General features: G+C 36.3%; 1 protein-coding gene across 1 annotated transcript; it reads left to right on the plus strand.

Moving 5' to 3' along the window:
• Positions 1–496: 496 nt before the first annotated feature.
• ak9 (adenylate kinase 9) lies at positions 497–15,619 on the plus strand. Its single transcript, XM_038271148.1, has 34 exons — positions 497–644; positions 878–941; positions 1,011–1,063; positions 1,155–1,251; positions 1,430–1,542; positions 1,719–1,856; positions 2,582–2,704; positions 4,058–4,132; positions 4,209–4,307; positions 4,447–4,586; positions 4,667–4,989; positions 5,134–5,252; positions 5,477–5,624; positions 5,717–5,810; positions 5,904–5,953; positions 6,195–6,392; positions 6,662–6,798; positions 6,937–7,140; positions 7,227–7,499; positions 7,631–7,746; positions 9,075–9,294; positions 9,407–9,475; positions 9,566–9,766; positions 9,941–10,159; positions 10,271–10,487; positions 10,569–10,770; positions 11,705–11,851; positions 11,947–12,164; positions 12,266–12,462; positions 12,586–12,755; positions 12,845–12,943; positions 14,626–14,728; positions 14,828–14,942; positions 15,033–15,619. Exons 1-34 carry the CDS (start codon positions 552–554, stop codon positions 15,236–15,238), a joined length of 5,040 nt encoding a protein of 1,679 aa, XP_038127076.1. The 5' UTR covers positions 497–551; the 3' UTR covers positions 15,239–15,619.
• Positions 15,620–18,229: the final 2,610 nt, after the last annotated feature.

An 18,229-nucleotide genomic window follows, 5' to 3' on the forward strand; every position in this document is an offset into this window, starting at 1 on the left:
ACAATCTAATTAACAAACCTATCGAACTAGCATAACTCACCAATGAGTTAGCAAGCTAACTGCAAAAAACAACAGTCGTTTCGGTTAATTATTATTCTCATTTCTTCTTGTGTTAAAAACTGTTTTCCGGGTTTCATCAATTTCCTTAAACGTTAATATCTATTGAAATCTGATAGGCCCCGGAATACAGAGAAATGCTAAATGAACTCATTTTAGTCACGTGAACGTCATGAGCCGATATCAGCTGATACGGTGCGCCGCAGAGTCAAAAATCTCAAGCCGCGAAAACGCGAAAACTAAAGGTTTAGTGCCCTTTTCTGTTGTTTTTACTAAATAAACTTTTAAATTCAAAGGAAAATGTATAGAAATATAAACGGACCAATGGTAGTCGTTATTACAGAAGGGTTTGCAAAAAACGTATAACGCCCTTTTATGATCTGAGTTTGGGTTTCTATGGTAACCGCCATACAGCAGCTTAGTTACCCCAAACAGTATTTTGTTTTCGTCTGTTATGGGACTTTGGACAATACTTGTTGCTTAAACAGGCTTAAATGGAGGCTTTTGTGGATAATCTAGATGAAGATGACTTTGGAAGAGAGCGTCTTCCTGCTAAACCCACCTGCTTCATTATATTTGGAAAACCAGTAAGTTCTCTATGATTATCATATAGTTTCTCCAATGATAATGTTTGTTTAAACCTAAATAACTCTAGAAATTGTCTTTTGTAAAGAGTAGCTTCTAAATAATGAATTGCTAATCTAATTATGAGCTCTTCCTTTACATAGAAATGGGCATAAACAGTCAAAAGTAGGAAAATTTGTAATTCTAAGCATTGCCACCTCCTTCAACCCCATTCTCAATATCCCTTTTATAACAGGGTGTTGGAAAATCGACCTTGGCCAAAAAAATTGCAGAAACGTGGAACTGTATCCTCGTTGATGGTAAGTTAATTTTGTCTTCATATTTATTGCATGACAGTTGATAAATATCTACTTTTAAAATTGTTTCAGATAATTATCTGATCAACACACATATTAGAAACAAAACCAAGGAGGGAAGAGAGGTAAGAGACATTTGCTCTATAGTTAAAAAAATATATACATTTCATCTTAACATTAATATATTGTCTATGTGCATTTTTCAAACCATTTCAGCTGTTGAGCATCTTATCTGAAGGGGAAACTATTCAGGAGGATGTGGTTTTGCAGCTGATTCTTGATAAGATTAATTCCCCCAATGTTGAGCACTATGGTAAACTATGATCCACATTTGTGATTTAAGGTTAAGTTTACTTTAAGCACAGAATACTGTTTGCATATTTCAATTACAAAAAGCCTAAACAGTTTGTAACTAGAATTTATGAGATTGGCAGTTGGGGAGGTTATTTCTGGGTTGCGCCATTTTTTGATGAATTCTTTCTTATCTGCAGGCTATGTGCTGAGCTGCCTGCCATTTATATCAGAGGACTCCCTAAAGATCTGTCAACAGATTGAACTGATCCAAAACCTCAAGCTAACGCCCGATTTCATCATTAACATCAAGGTCAAAGTCCAAGAGTTGAAAGTTGTTTTTTAGTTGTGTAGCCATTTTATATTTTAATTGGTATTTTGCATGGTAATCAATGTTTCATTAAAATATAGTTTGAAAATGTATATTGTCTCAAATTGCTCCCTTGAGTTACTTATGTGTTTAAGAGCAAAACACTGATCCTTTAATAGTGTGAAGACAAGGATCTAATCCAAAGGCTGTCAGGTCTCAGGCAGAATCCAGAAAGTGGGCAGCTATACAACAGCGATCAGTGGAAGCAAGAGGATGTATGTAGCAGGAATGAGATTATGGACGATGATGAGGGGCAGGTAGTTATTACACACAAACTTCCTAGTGCCTAACCTTCTGTTCTTATGTTTTTGCTGTTGTTTTTTCCGGATTTCAGACCAAAGGCCTGAGTTTCTCTGAAATACTTAATGTTTCAGGGCCAAGCTAAATTCTGTGAGAAATTAAGTGAATGTATTTATTTGATAAGTATAGTTTCCCCAGTATTTTGCAAAGGCAGTTGCAATTTGCATCAGCAGTGCACACATGCTAGATATGATCGCCAGGAGATAGAGAGAATAGAAAGGACCTTCTCTGTTAGCGTGAAAATCTTTGAAATTACAGAAGAAATTACCAGGAATTATCCCTGAGATGACTTGGAGCCTCATACAGAACAGATTGCCTAAAAGAAATAATTAATTTCTGAATACAATGCCACTCAGTCACTCACCTTATATTTTAAGAAAACCAGGATGCAAAGACAGCATTCTGACCAGCTGTCTCACTGTGTGGTGTGGAGGCTGCAGCGCCTCAGAATGGAACAACGTGAGAAGAGTGTTAAGAACAGCAGAGAGGATTATTCAGGCTCCTTTTCTCTCCATTAAAGACATTTCATCCCATATGTCATATCATATATATTCATTCTATATGTCATATCGCAAGATTAGAGTTAGATAAGCTAAGCCAATTATATAAACTAAATGTGGGAACCTTGCCTTTTGAACCTTAAATTGAATGTATAATACATTGGTTTCCTTTATTCACTCAGGATGAGGAGGAAGACCTCTCTAAGGATACTATTGACCAGAATGTGTGGATACCAGAAAATCTGCCCAGAAATGCATTTACCAGAATTAACATGTATAAGGACTACCTGCTTAAACCACTGGAGGCAAGTCATAAAATTTTATGATCACTTTTGTCCCCTTAGACTGCCATTTTTGGGACTGCAATAGGCTACTTGCATTACATGTAGAGTTTTCATGCATTTTTTAGAATTTGCAACTTTGAATGCCAAACAGAAAAGGGGGGGGGGGGATTTTTTTTTTTAGCCTCCAAGTGCAAACCTGGCAAAAAAAAGGGATTTTTATCATTTTTCAGTCTGCCAAAGTTTTTTGTTTATTTGTTACATTTGGGTCACTTTGAGACACAACTTAAAATGTTTAAGAATTGACACAAAAAATATAATTATGTCTAAAAATATATAAACATTTTTTATGAATCCATTTATTTCTGACCTAAATGTTGATACATTTCTGACTTTAAAAAAAGAAAACTTACCAATTCTAGTTTCAGTTCGTAATGTCTTTTTTTATGAGAAAGCTCAGAAAGTAGTATTTTTTTTAATCCCCAAATAGGAAAACTGGAACTATTTTGGACACTTAAGCCCAAAGATTTGTCCTTAAAGATGTAGTAGGAGATCTTTTCTGACGCATTTTGTACCATGTGACTTGAAGATCTCCCCACAGCCGCTTAGCAAGCAGTGAAATAGAAGGTCTAGAAGTGAAACGAAAAAAATGGTCCCCGCTACAGTGTGAAATCAATGAGTAACACCCACCAATCACAAAACACGGTCAGTGGTCCACTATTGGTTCCTGAGACGTCAATCAGGGTCTTCTGCTTCTCCCTCCCTCCTGCGCGCATACCATGACACATGAACGAGAAATGTAGACAGAGACGAGGATGCCATGGCTGCAAGCTAGCCACTGTTATGATGTTAACTTGTGTCACGAGCACTCTGTCTCGGCTTGTGTCGTTGTCGATCTCAGAAACAACCAAACACCTCGACAGACAGCATGCGCGTTCATGTGTTTTGAAGGCGTGGTTTCGAGGGGTGGTCTGAAAGGAGAGGCATGGTTGTGTATTTTCAAAAATAAAGCTTTCTGGAACCGTTTTTCCAAAGATCTCCTACGGCACCTTTGAGTCTACTCCTTGTCTTAGCCACTGTAGTCGGACTCTTTATCTGTTTGTTAAATTTACATGTTATAGAAAAAACAAACAACAACAAAACAAAGAGTAGCCTACTCTATTGTATTTATGTCATATTAAAGACTGGATAAAATGCATCATAACCGATTGCAATGAATCACAAAATACATAACCTAGGATCGTTTGTTGTGAGTTACTCCAATAACACAAGTTATGCAAAAACAAAATGAAAAACTAGACATTTAAAGAAACCGCGGAGGGTCTTAAAAATACTTCTTTGACCAAATATGTTTGTTATTACTTGACATTTTTCCAGGACTATATTTCAGAGCACAACCCCCTCTACATCTTGCATCTGGATGGAAACAGTACAACTGAAGAACTACACATGGTAAAGACAGAAATGCAGAATTTTACCATCTGGTGTCTTTAACTGACTGTGTTTTATTTCTACTTTTGTCTTGCAGTCTGTGATGGCCCGTCTTGAAACCATGGCTATAAAGCATGTCTCTGTTCCAGTCCTCCTCAGCCATTATGCTAAAGAACTACCAGACATTGTTGACACAGTATGGTCATCCTCATGGTTTACTTTTGTATTATTTTATTGTAACTGTAAAACGACTTGAGTGGAGACGCTACTTCTCTGCTGAAACTACTACGGATTTAACTTAAATCTATCTTATTTGGTGTTTATCTATTTTACAGGAATACCTTCTAAAATATATGTCCTCCATCAGAACTGTGGCACCTGGTTTTCCGTGGAAAAGAAGCCGCTGGGGCAGAGCTTGTCCTGTTGCCCTAAAGGAGGGCAATATTTTTGAAGGAAAGCATGAATTTTCTGTTGGGTGAGTGCTATCAAATGAATTAATACATGTTTTCCAGTTGTGACTGATTAAAATGGTTTTACCTCTCAAACATTGCACAGCTTTCAGGACAAGCTGTACATACTCTCATCTGAGGAGGCCTACTGCAAGTTTGTAGAAAATCCATTTAGGTACCTCATTCCTCCAATGCCTAGGCCTCCTTGCAAGGTCTCAATCATTGGCCCTCCTCTGGCTGGAAAAAGCACCATATGCAGTCTTTTGGCCCAGCATTATGGTGCAGTGGTGCTCAATATAGAAGAGCTCTCACAGCCACTTTTAGCCAAGGCTGAAGAGGAAAGGATTGAGAAAATCAAGGAGGAGACCAAACAAACTGCTATAGAAAAAATCAACATGAAAATGGAGTTGGATGGTGAAAAACATTTAGGCAAGTAGTGTTCTTCTATCTTTTCTTATTTTCACATATATGTTTATTGCAAAAACAATTTGTTCCTTTGGAAAGCAAATATCACACCACTGGTTTAATAGTAGGTTTAGTTATATATGTACAGTAATATTCTGCTTTTCTTAGTGACAGAGGATCATCCCGAAGTAAAGACCTTGGTGCTTCATGCCGTTGAGGAAGCCAAAAAAATGGCCCCATTTCCCTTTCAAATATATGCTGATGTGTTGCAGAAGCACCTTCAAGAGGTTAGTTTTAGGTTTTGTATTTACAGTGAGTTATTTTGTTTTCCTTTCAATATTGTTCCATTCTTATTTATCCACCATGCATCCAATATCAAGATCATTTAAAGATATAGGCTTTTTATTGTAGAAATAAATGTATTTTAGAACGTTCTTTAAATGACCAATACATATAAAATGTCAACACATACATAAATCTCAGTGTTAAGCTAATACAGTTGATGTCGCAGATTGAGGGAATGGACTCCACTGCTGAGGCCAGAACTGGTTGGGTACTTGACAACTTTCCAAAGAGCCATAGTGAAATGGCTGTCTTAGAGAAAGCTGCAATCCTGCCAGATTTGATCATCTGTCTCGTAGACAGCAGCGGGCATCAGGGTAAGTGCATGATTCTTGTGTTTGTTATGCCAACCTTCTATTTTATGACATGTCTTTCATTCTTCCACTTCATTATATATTGTACAATGCAGTATTAAAGAGAGTTTATGAGAAGAAGGAAAAAGTGAATGAAGCCATCAAGCAGGGGTTAAAGGATGAACTGTCTCAGAAAAACGAAAATGGATCGTAAGTTCGGATGCAGTGACTTTTCTACAGTTAAAAATATTTGAAAAGGTTGATGCACATTTCTGATTTTGTGATAACCTCTTCTCGCCTAAGAAATGAAAAGGAGCAGTCAGACCAAGAGACTGTTGCTGAGGGGACAGATGGTAACATGTGTCCATACTCTTCAAAACTTGTGAATTTCATTACTGTCCTGTTTTCAAATATTATCTTCGAAAGAAAAAAATCTTACTTTTCTGACTTTGCAGTATACCCTTAGAGAAATCAATCTGTAAAATTTTTTTCAAACTGCTGTTTGTTAAACAAATAGATTCAACTCTATAAAAAAAAAAGACTGATGATAAACATGGCAACCTAAAACCTTTCCTCTTTTTATTCTGCTTGCAGAATCTCCAGCACTCTGGGAGGATTCTTACTCTGGCTCTTCCAACATCACAGAGAGGAAAGAGTATAAAGAGCAAATGCAACTATTTGAGAGGGAATGGGCCCCAATGCAGTCCAGTTTAACTGTCAACCACTTCAACCTTGAGGTGGGGAGCAAGAGCCCTGAGGATTTGCTTCAAGAAATAATCCAAAAGATGGAAAGTAAGCATAAATAGCAGTTTTCATTCAGCATTAAACATTGAGATTTTGCGGTAAAATCTTGAATTACAATGCAATAAAAAAACGATTTGCCTCTTTACAGATATGCCCTTCTTTAATAGTTCAGGTTATAAAATATGATGATTATCTTACTCTGATGTTAACATTTGTTTGATCATCTATAACTTTAAGGTGACACGAAATGCAAAAATGGTGTAAATGTGTAAGGAAAACAAATACTTTTCACAGCACTGTCTATGCATATTCTTTAGAGCCATTTCAGTATGTCGCTAGGCAGATTTCTATGCATGACCCGTATGAGGCAAAAGGAGATACTGAGGCCTTAGTGGCACTCGAAACAGCCGAGAAAGACAGCAGTGACAATGAGACAGAAAGTGAGGAAGATGAGGTTAGTATGCTGACAAATGATTCTGATTTAGAATAAAAATTACAAAATCATCCACATCTTAAAAGTTTAGGATTTATTTTTATTGACAGATGATTTTTTTTTATGCTGTAAATGTCTTTGTTCAACCACTAATTACAGTCGGAGTCAAGAATCAAGAGGTCGTTAGGTGATACCAAGCATTTCTGCCCTGTTGCCTTAAAAAACAACAATGTCCTATGGCCGTCTAAGGATAAAATATCAGCCAAGTACCGTGAACGGATTTATTACTTCTCCACCGTAGAGGCCAGAGAGTCCTTCCTACAAAACCCTGCACAGTTTGTTGCACGAAAAGAGCCCCTTCAGGTAAAAGCTAATGGAGAATTGAAACTGTGTATTTATTAGATGAAGATACAGTCCCTCACATATTTCTCTTTTTCCTCCAACATAAGCCTCCTGCCTTGCGAATCTTTTTGCTTGGCACTAGGGGGTCAGGCAAGTCAACTCATGGTGAATGGCTTGCACAGAAACTTGGGCTCTTTCACATACAGTTCAGGGAGAAACTCCAAATGCAGATCATAGCCAAGACAGGTGCACCGGTTCCCTGTGAAGATGAGGTTTTGTGGCTCAACCATGATTTGGAGCATCTGGAGACTCTAATAAAGGATGAGACGGTTGGAGAAAGGGACGTGGAACTTAACTCTGGCAACATAAACAAAATTGAGGTTTTCTTAATTTTTTTCTTTGCCATCATATGACTCTCTGGTTCTTATCCAAATATTATAAGGAGATATTTAGTGGTCAAATCAAAATATTTGTGCATAACCTTTGTTTTTTCGTTTTGCATTTACAACAGGAGGCTATGACTGAAGAAGAATTAGCCATCAAAGCTTACCTATCCCATGGGAAGCCACTGAGTCCACCCATTTTGGATACAATTATTTTACCCTACTTTAAAGAAGAGCCATACAGGTAAATATTACTAGACACTCTTCATCTTTGCATGCATGTTTAAAACAATCTTTAAAAGTGTTTCGCCCAAGACATTTCTCATAAAATTACAAGATTTGCATTGTGTTACATTTATTCTGAAATCTTTTCCTTCAAACTTTATATATAAGATGAAAAAATATTTTGAAAAATTTCACTATTTAAAAGTATAATGGAGGATGTTCTTTTTCCGGGTGGATCATCTAAATAATTTTTCCTCCTAATTGTCAGTCATTCTGGTCATATGTTTACGTAAGGCCCTCCTATGGGCTCGTCCACAATTTTACTTACCAGCGGTGAGTCTGACATGGTGGAAAAATTGCAAATCTTCTTTTAGAAAGTAACCTTGTATGAATGATGCCAACAGCAACTTTTAAACACAGTGTGCACGAGGAGAAATGGCCTTGTGCATGCTCTCGCAGGCGTTTAATAGACGTTCCCTCTCAGGAGTGGGTACAGCGTTGTGCATGTGCTTTTTTTATTTTATTTATTTATTTACTAATTAATTATTAATGTAGCCCTCCTGCCATCTGCTGGTAAAGCAGGGAATTTGGGTGGCCCTTGAAAATAAAAATGCGTTTTGTAGATAGTTGAAGGCAGTAGCTTCATATATTACTGAGTAGGTGGTTTATCAACTAAATTTCTCTATCAATTCAGTCCATTTAACAACACTTTAAAGTTAATCTGCAGCAGTGCTTCAGTAAACATGAATGCACAGGTTAGTTATTAAAGACACAAGGATGCCATAGCTAAATGTTCTTGGCAGAACATGCCAATTTAATTACCTTCTATATATAGCATATCCTGCTGGCTTCCCTCTGCAGATAATGGAAACATTCATTGCAAAAAGGATTTGAAATAGTGAATGTCAAAACACGCTCATGGCTGTGGTTATTTGATGTGTTAAAGTCTCACACTTAGGAGGTAAAAACATGTTTTATCACTGGTCTTATAGTTGTTTTTTTTTCTATTTTACTGAAATGTCCCTTTAAGGGTGTTTTTTACTCTCCTGTGCAATTCTTGCAAAAATAATTATTGTAACATTGTTGATTATTAATGATTTTGCTGCAGTATCGCATATTTAATACAGTATTTTGGATCTCATTATGTAGAACAATTTTCATCTCTTACTTTTTTGCCAGACATAAAGAAACATCATCTCTTCCTTGCTTGTTCCACAAGCTTTAACTGAAGCGATACACCTATTTGTTTTAATTTGTTTTGGGCTTTTTTTTTTTTTATCTGTTGTAGAACTTTTTTTTTAATATGAAACACTTCAAATCTTGACTAGAATATTACTTATTTTCTAGGTCTACAGGGTTCATTTTGGAGGGCTTCCCTAGTGATCCTAAGCATGTGAAGTACATGATGGAGAGGCAGCTGTTCCCTGATGTTGTTGTTGTCCTGGAAGTTGAAGTTGAGGATGTTAAACAGCGTCTGCTGCCAGCCTACATTAACAAGTGGCACAACCTCCGCATTAAGCAAGAAGAACAGTTAAAACTCCTACGCCATCTGCGCAGCATAAATCGAGTATGAGTCTGACCTTTATTGTTGCGTTGGCATATTTCTTTTCACCGTTTTTGGGGAGAAAATGTTTTTTAACAGTATTTAACTCTTTTTTTTTTAAACTGTTTTAATGTAGGAAGAGAAGATATCCAAGAGAAGGGCAGAACTTTTGCAAGAACATGGCCCTAAACAGTCCAGTTTTACTGTAAGTAAACTCTCCACAGCCTTGCTATCCCAGCTAATTTCTAACCAGTCTCTAAATTATATACATTTAAATACACTGATTATGAAACAGGTAAAAAAAGATCATGAAGAGGACAAAGATTTGTCTGACATAGGAGATGAGATAGAAGCTATACTGAAGGTGGAATTCCCTGAGGAAGACGATATTGTGGGAGTCAAAAATGAGGAGACGGAAAACGATGCGAATGAAAGGATCAAGAAGGAACTAAAAGACCGTTTTGAAAAAGATGTGGCCAACCTTGCAACTGTGACAGTATGAATACAGAAATCCTTTTAAGATTAACAAGCTGGATGCTAATAGCAGAACTGGAGAGTGTATGATGGCTGAACAGTTCCTCTATGCTTCTTTCTTGTTTAGAGCAAGATTCTAACATTTTTGTGTTTTTGTTTTTGTCTTCTGAGCTGATTTCTTTTGTTCTATTATCAGGAACTCCTCAGTGAAAATAAAATATCCAAACTTCCTTGCAACGCATCTCAAAAGCTGAGGATCATCCAGTATGATCTTTTCCAGAAAATCAACCCCCTGCTGGTGAACAGGGAGTCACTTTTCCAAACAAGCCAGCCCATCTCATACAAACTTGCACAGAAGCTGCTGATCTCCTCCTATAAGCTTCACAGTGCCTTTGGCTGTTGGGACCCTGTCCAGGTTGGCATGATTAAGGGATTTAGGAATAGAGTGTATATTCAGTTTTATTTTGCGAACCAAAACTGACTGATTCTCTGTATTGTAACCTTTGTTTTTGCTCATGAAATCCAGCAATACAAAGAGAAGGACATGATTCAGCTGGTGCAGTGGCCTCTGAGGAATACATGTGCCCTGCTCTTTAATCAATATATCTACTTTTTTGGATCCAAGGAAAACCGCAACCTGTTTATGCTTAATCCTTTGAAATACCTTCGACAGCCAAAGCCTACTCCCAGCCTACCTATAAAAATAGCTGTGGCTGGACCTCCTAAATCTGGAAAAACCACTGGTAGGTCTTAAGGCAGCTAAAAACAATCTCCAGGACAGCTTTACTTGATTTTACCTTCCTGTCAATCGTTTATGTCTTTAGTGGCACAAATGTTTGGTGAAAAATATGGTTTGGCTCGGCTTTCTATTAGGGAGGCCATGCGAATGGTATTAAACCACAGAGAGCACAGCCATTTGGCGCTCCAGATGAGAAGGTATCTAAACCAGGGCCTTGTTTTGCCTGATGAACTGGCTATTCAGTGTCTGGAAGTGATGCTCCTTCGCTCAGTGTGCAGCATTCAAGGGTAAGATGTTTGGTCATTTAAAATTGTACAATAATAGCTCCACTTACAGTATTGCACACTGCCGTGACAGTTGCAAGTCCTTTGTGGTTTTCTCTACCAATTTTGTACTGAAATTCTGCCCATTCTTCTTTGCATAAACTCTCAGACTCAGTCCGATTGGATTACAAAGAATGATAATAACTTATCAAAGCATGCATTTAGCTCTATTCATCTGCCAACAATACTGGCTAGTTTCTGTAATTATTTGAATCCTGGTTTTCCTTTATCAAATTCTTACTGCTGCTGTTCCATTAAGGATACATTATAAATATGGAAGGCACAACTTTTGTTTTCCTGTCTACAAATGTTCCAGTATTAGATGTGGATTTCTGCGGGTCCTACAGAGTTATCATGAGCCTCCTCTCTGCTTCTCTAATGAAAGCTCTCCTTGACTAACATGTCACTTCAAGTAGAATGCTGTGCATCTGTATTTCTGCAGTCAGTGCATGCTATTTTCAAATGATGTAATGAATGTTGCTAATGTGAAATGCTAAAAATGTTAAAGCAGTTTATTTTTCTCAACTGACCTTAAGCCAAACAGAGAACACCTGTATTTAAACCGACTCTTGATTGAGCACAGACTTTAACTAAAGAAGCAACCTCTGTAGGTTGCTGGATCCTCTGGATAAAATTTAATATTACCACTCTGCCACTCTGTTTCTCATTTTTTTGAGAAAAAAAAGATAGAAAAACATATAGAATTTTTCCTTTGATTTCACTGCTTTTTGCTGGTCTTCAACATAAAATCCAGATAAAGCAAATTGAAGTTTGTGATAGTAAAATGACAAAATCAGGAAAAAGGTTCAAGGTGTATACATTTTTTTGCAAGGTACTGTAAGACAAAAAGGTAATTTTTTTTCAGTAGGAAAAATGTCTGACTTCATTAATGTTTCAGGTATGTACTGGATGGCTTTCCAGCGACTCTTAAGCAGGCAAAACTCATGGAGTCTCGTAGTATCATCCCTATGATAGTATTTGAGCTTAATATTGATACAGTGGAGGTTCTTAGAAGAGGTTGTGTTGAAAAGATAAACCCCAGCAGGTAAAAAAGCCTTCATTAATATGGGTAGTTTTGTCAAGACAAAATAACTGAAAACATAATGAACCCTGCTCCTGCTTTATTTTACATGATCTTAGGCCTTACCTGAAGCTTGACAGCCCTACGATCTTACATAGTTGGGATTCTTCTTACAAGAAAGAGATCAGACACGTAAGGCAATTCTTCCAAGAGCAGCATCAGAACTGGTTGGTCATCGATGGCTTGAAAAACAAATGGTGGATCTGGAATAATATATTGAAGGAAGTTAACATCAGTATGAAATGCATGAATTCCTACCTGGACAGAGCACAAAGTGGTAAGAGTTGGAAAAACTAGAAGAAACTTACTAAAACTGAAAAATGTTGTTGATTTTTGTCATTGTTTACAAACCTTTTAATGGCATGCATTGTTTAACAGGGAAAGCTGCCTGCATCAGCAGGTTGTGCATCACACCCAAAGAGCTTAATTGCCGCCTAGGAGAGTTTGGCCATTACTGTCCCGTTTGTCTCGCTGTACTTCACCACTTGGTGGATTGCTCAGAAACCGCAGCCTTGACTCATGCTGCTGAGTACAAAAGGAAGTATTATCGATTATGTGGTGATAGCCATCTACAGGTTAGTGTAATATCATCAATTACGTACCCTTGGTAACATTCTTGTTTACATATATTTTGTCAACAAATTGCATGAATGATTATTCCAGAACAGTTGCATTATGTTCTCTGTTAATAACAACAGGCATTCCTGTCAACTCCCGATGAGTTTCTGGCGCCTTGTTGTCCACATGACCTCCCACAGCCTCACTTACTGCCAAGAAAGCTGACAGAGTTCCAGGTGAAAAACAAATTCCCTCAGCAGGCTGAAATGAAGGGTTTCTGCCCTGTCACTTATATTGATGGAAAGCAAAGGTACACACTTCTGTTGGAAATTATAATATGCAACACATGCAACGCTTTGACAAATGTTTAGAATGTTAAAAAAAAAAAATGTATTGCAGGTATGAAGCATTAGTTCAAGGAAAATTGGAATATGCAGTGGAATACAGGGGAAGACTCTACATTTTTGAGACAAAACAGAAACAGGACAAGTTTCTGAGGTACAGTTGTAAAAATATATATATATATATATATTTTTTTTTTTTATGTAAATTTTTTCTTTGTTTACTTTTTCCATCCTTTTCCAGATCATCTAACTTTTTTAAATGGGACAAAATAATTTGGTTAAATAAAAGGCTGCTCTCAGCCAAATTGTTTAGTAAGAAAAATACCTCTCTAAACCAGCTAGCCTTTTTTTTTTTTTTTATAAAGTCCTAATTGCCCCTTATAGAGTTTTTAAATTTTAATTGAACATGAGTAACCACATCCAACCTTGATAAATGTCAGCCTTTTAGAATCCCGAATCCACTGCAACTAAACCTCTGGCAACATAAAGTAGGTTAAAATATCATGCCCAAGCTGTGATGAAACAAAAAAACAGATAAAAACAAAGTTATTGACATTTTTCAGTCTGAAAAAGCTCGCAAATATCTTCTAATGTCTTGGGATTCCAGTCAAAAGAAAATACCTAAGTTAGTGATTAACCTTGCAAGGAGTGTCCAAGATTTTTCCAATAGCAACTCAACAACACATCCAGGATAAAATCCAGACCCCTGAAGGCCTGGCATGTCTTAGTTAAGGTCAGTGTTTATTTTAGGGCTGAAACAACCAACTGGAGCAATTATTGACACAATCATCAGCTAATTTAGCAGTCGATTAATTTCTAACTTCAATATTGAGACTAAAACATGCATTTAGTTTAAAGAGCTACCCACTCACATCAGTTATTATACCCAAATTGTAAAAAATATATTTTTTTACATTCAAGATCTAAAACCTTTATCTGTTCATATGTTCTAGCCAGAAGTTGTCTTTATTTAAACTCTGCCTAAAACTTCTTCAAGGAACCTTTTTCCATCAAATTAAGAATCGATGAGCAAAATAGTCGTTAGTTGCAGCCCTAGTTTATTGGACTAGGATAAGAAAGAGACTGTGGAAGATCAAAACAACTGCTGACTGAAAAAAACAACCACTGTGAAAAGATCTCACATTTGGAGCATTTTTTCTGTTTATTAAAAAAACATAAAATGTTCCTTATAGATAAATGCACTCAATTCCATCGAACATAAAACAAAAACGGTCCTTATGTCCTGCAGCAAATGTGTGACCTTTAACTTAAGCAAACTATATACGCATTAATCTAAAGCATTCCAGCAACCCCAAAACAAAAGGATTTGAAGTTTAATAGTCAAAGTCTGGATTTAGTAAATCAGATTGAGAAGCTGTGAAATTACCTTAAACAGGGGGTCTATGCTTGATAACCCTCAAATGAGGCAAAATTAAAATAAGTCCTAAAGTCGACTTAGAGTAAGAGTGGAAAAAAAAGATGAATAAATTAAATTTAAAAACAGGCTTATATGGTTGTGTAGTTAAGCACTATATTGGATTATAAATAATAATTGTTTTAGGATTAAGATTATTAGGTTTAGGGGTATTAATTTTGTTTCCAGGTTGATTTATAACTTTTTTGCCCTTTTTGTCAAATTAAATAATCATTCGAAACTTGTTGATTGTGTGTACTCAGGTCATCTTTGTTCTGAAAATGTATGACATGATCTGTAACATTTATGAAAGACAAAGGGGCAAAAAACAGAATGAAATCTGCAATGGGGCAATGTGCCTTTAGATCACTATATTTCTGTCTTGCAAAACAAAAACTATTTTTTCCTTGGACCATGTCAAGGATGCCTGAAACCTACTGGGACCAAAAGCTGCCCTGTAAGGTTCCTCCTCTCTGTGAGCCTGTTTCCCTCACCTCTCTTCCAACACTGGGCTACCTGGAACAGGTTAGATGTCTTATTAAATTAAAATTTTCTATGTCATGAATTTTATGGTGTATCTGCTGCTCAGAATTATCTTTAAATTGAACTTTTTTTTGTCTCTAGGGGGCAGCAGTCCCAGTGATTAAAGCCATGACAGCTGTTGGGTCTCTCAAACCAAAGTTTCCTTTTGTCAGTATACAAAGGTCAGCTCTTCTTTATGTTGCATTCTATCTGAAAGGTGAGCAAAATGTCATAAGATAAATTGCAGGAAAAGGGCCGGCTGTTATGATGACAACGATTAAAGTGTTGTGTTGTTTTATTTTACAAGCTTTCAACCCAAATGGCACAAATTCTACCAGACAGAAGTACAAGAAGAAGCTTGCATCATTTGAGGAGAACAGTGAGCTCATTCCGTACCTGAGTTTGGTGATGAGAGGGGGCTACAAACCCCCCAGTGAACGTCCCGTGGATTTTGATTTCAAACTGAACAGGTTTCTGGCACTGAAAGCCCATGGATCTAATGGTGCTCTTTAGCTACACCTTTTTTTGCTCCTTTCAGCAGAGCAACCATGCTGTACTGTTTTCATTTCCACAAAACAATAGATGTAAAATGTAGATTCTGTGGCTGCTCAAAAAGTGTACTGAATTTTTTTTGTGTATTTGTGTTGAATAAAATAAAATCTTGTTACAATTTTGGGAAAATAAATGCATTAGCTTACAATATCAACTGAATGTATTAGCTTATGATGATGAACACAAGCATGTAATCACTTTCAAATGTATCATTACAAAGGAAAATTGCTGAGCTATGTGAGTTTTGCTCAGAACTGAACAGCATAGATAGAAATTTGAAGAACAGATTCGGCCTTGGGTGCACTGATCTAGCTACAGCCAGTGTTCTGTCAGATCAGATTACCCCATCAGACCAGCATACCCATAATCAATGCGCATGCACAAGACGTCATATTTGCATACTCGTATGCAATTCTGACACTATAAGTGTCAGCTTAGCATAACCATAGTTTGCTACCAGAAAAGCATAGCAAAAGACAAGTAGGGTCATTTATTTATGCGTGATGTAATTAACAAAACGTTTTAGTCTGAGGTAAACAGAATTTAAAGCTAAACTGGTTTAAATATAGACAGCCTCACTTTCTGTGTTCTCTACTTCACAACAGCAGGATTTTATACAAATTAACTTAGAAATGCAATTCCTAACATTTTAATTTTAATATTTAAAGCATGTGCAGTCCCTGGAAAATGACATAATATAAGAAAACAAAATACGTGGCTCGCAAAATTGTACAGCAATTTGATCATGGATTAAACTATTCCTTTAATCCCAACATTGAACAAGATTATTACTTTTTTATGGGACAAATACAACCTTGCTAGGAGTAGGCATCTCGTTCACCTTTGATTCTCTTCAATTAATATTGGCTAGGGGGGAGGTGTGTTTTGTACAGGACAAGTTTTGTAGATGGCTGCAGGTGCAGCTAGACCCTTCTCTACATACACTTTAAACTGCCTCAACGCATGACTATCCCTTTAGTTTTGTATGAAAAATACACTTTAGACTACCTCAATGGGCGTGTATTCCTTTAGTCATGTACAAAAAATGTTATGTACAATTTAATTACTTAGTTTTTGGTGTTTTTTTAAGCGTATGGCGATCTGACGACATGCATGCATGTTACTATGGGTGTGCTGGTCTGACAGGGTATGCTGATCTGACAGAACACCGGTTCGAGCCGCAGAAGCGGAGAATAAGAAACTCCCTTTTGGTGCCAGGAGGCTTATGATAGAAAAGGAGGTTTTAGTCCAAAGCAAGATTCCTGGTTTAATTTAAGGTGTGCCTTGCAAAGGAAGATTGAAGAGTGTGGGACAGTGTATCTCTAAAACAGCTGAGGTAACTGAAGGGTCTTCAGAGAGAATAGAGGTAGTTTTCAATGTGGTCTCTCTGGTTATATTGATTGATAAATAAATGATCTATGACTCCTGTTTAGTTGTGTTTTTTTTCTCCCTGTCAATCAAAGAATCATAGGGGAGCAACAGAAAGAACCATTGTTATTTCACCTCAACACAGCCATACAACAAAGCAGGTAATCATATAATACAAATGTAAAATTTTGAGTGAGGCTGACCCAAAACAAAACAAAATGCTTTTAAGAACTGTTTAGTTTTAGTGTAGTTTTTTCTTGTGGTGGGAATTTGAATTGGTTTTGGCAAGGTTGCTATTAAAATGATCAGATTAACTAGAATTAAATGTAGAGTTAAATCCTGTGTTGCTCTTTCTGACCTTAAAGGAAAAGGGTGCAAAGACAGTTTAATTGTTAATGGATTTTCTGGAGATCGCTTTTGACTAAAACAATCAATGACTTGTTCAAAATGTAGAGGAAAGATGTTCAGTTGCTGTGAGGGAAGCATGTACAATGAGGCTATAACATTCTAGTTTAGTGTCAAGTTATGCAGAAAAGGAAAACAAAGTCCAGTGGTTTGTTTTTAATTTATTTTTTGGAATGCAGAAAAGAAACCATGTCAAAGCAGGCCTTTTTGACTATTTGCTCTATTTGAAAAATGGATCGCCTAAAAAAAAAAAAGAAAAAAAAAGCTGAACAAGATCACAAGTTATTTGTCATGTTAGCAGTGATTGTTTTCTAAAAACAATGTTTTTTTTTTTTTTTTTTTTTTTTTTTGCAGGACTTTGTCACAAGGCAGAAATAATGGCTCCAAAATACAAATATTTAAATTGGGGCCATTGCACAGGAAATTACCCAGGTTATTCTAACATAACAGATTATTGATGTATTTCTGAATGGAAGCCTCTAGGTGTGACTTAAAGATCATTTAATTTTGAACATCTATGAAAAAAAAAAGTTTGTAAAAAGCAAAATGTCTATAAACATATGACTACAAAAATTAAATAACATAATTTTTTGTCAGATGTAAACTGTAACTATTTTAATGATTTGTTTTTAAATACAAATTTTATTTATTTTTTTTTTTATAAAAAGGTTGTCTACCTTGTTCTAAAAACTGATGTAAAAATTTTTTTCATAAAATTGTGGTAAACATTCATCTATTAATAGTTTAGAAGTTTATGACAAACTTAATTTGCACAAGCACAAGACTGTTTATTGACCAAGCTGCATAATATTTAAACTATCTCCCGATCTTATTTTGTTTCTCTTGGTATTCCATTGGTAGTACGGGGTGGAGTGAAGCCACCCGCCGCCATATTGGTACTCCCTGGTTAGACTAGTCGCAATATAAACAGTACGTGCACTACAGCATCAAACAATGATGATGTTCTCATTTTCAGGGGAACTTAACACTTTTAAGATAAAGATAAATTAATTACTTTGACACACACTTTCAGTTTAATAGCATCAGTCGATTACTCATGATTAAAAAAAAATAGGCACAAATTGCACAGTGATTAAGAAGTCAATTAAGTCTATAAATCATGTAATATGAAATATTATACAAATCCATCACATTAAAATTAATGTGTTAATGGAGCAC

This window comes from Cyprinodon tularosa, unplaced genomic scaffold (assembly GCF_016077235.1).
Source record: "Cyprinodon tularosa strain WSP-4 unplaced genomic scaffold, ASM1607723v1 ctg791, whole genome shotgun sequence".
Lineage (NCBI taxonomy): Eukaryota > Metazoa > Chordata > Actinopteri > Cyprinodontiformes > Cyprinodontidae > Cyprinodon > Cyprinodon tularosa.

Coding starts and splice junctions, on each gene's coding strand:
- ak9 (XM_038271148.1), top strand. CDS start 552: ATGGAGGCTTTTGTGGATAATCTAGATGAAGATGACTTTGGAAGAGAG. Junction 5,253..5,476: donor TGCAGAAGCACCTTCAAGAG/GTTAGTTTTAGG, acceptor TTGATGTCGCAG/ATTGAGGGAATGGACTCCAC. Junction 6,799..6,936: donor CAGAAAGTGAGGAAGATGAG/GTTAGTATGCTG, acceptor CACTAATTACAG/TCGGAGTCAAGAATCAAGAG.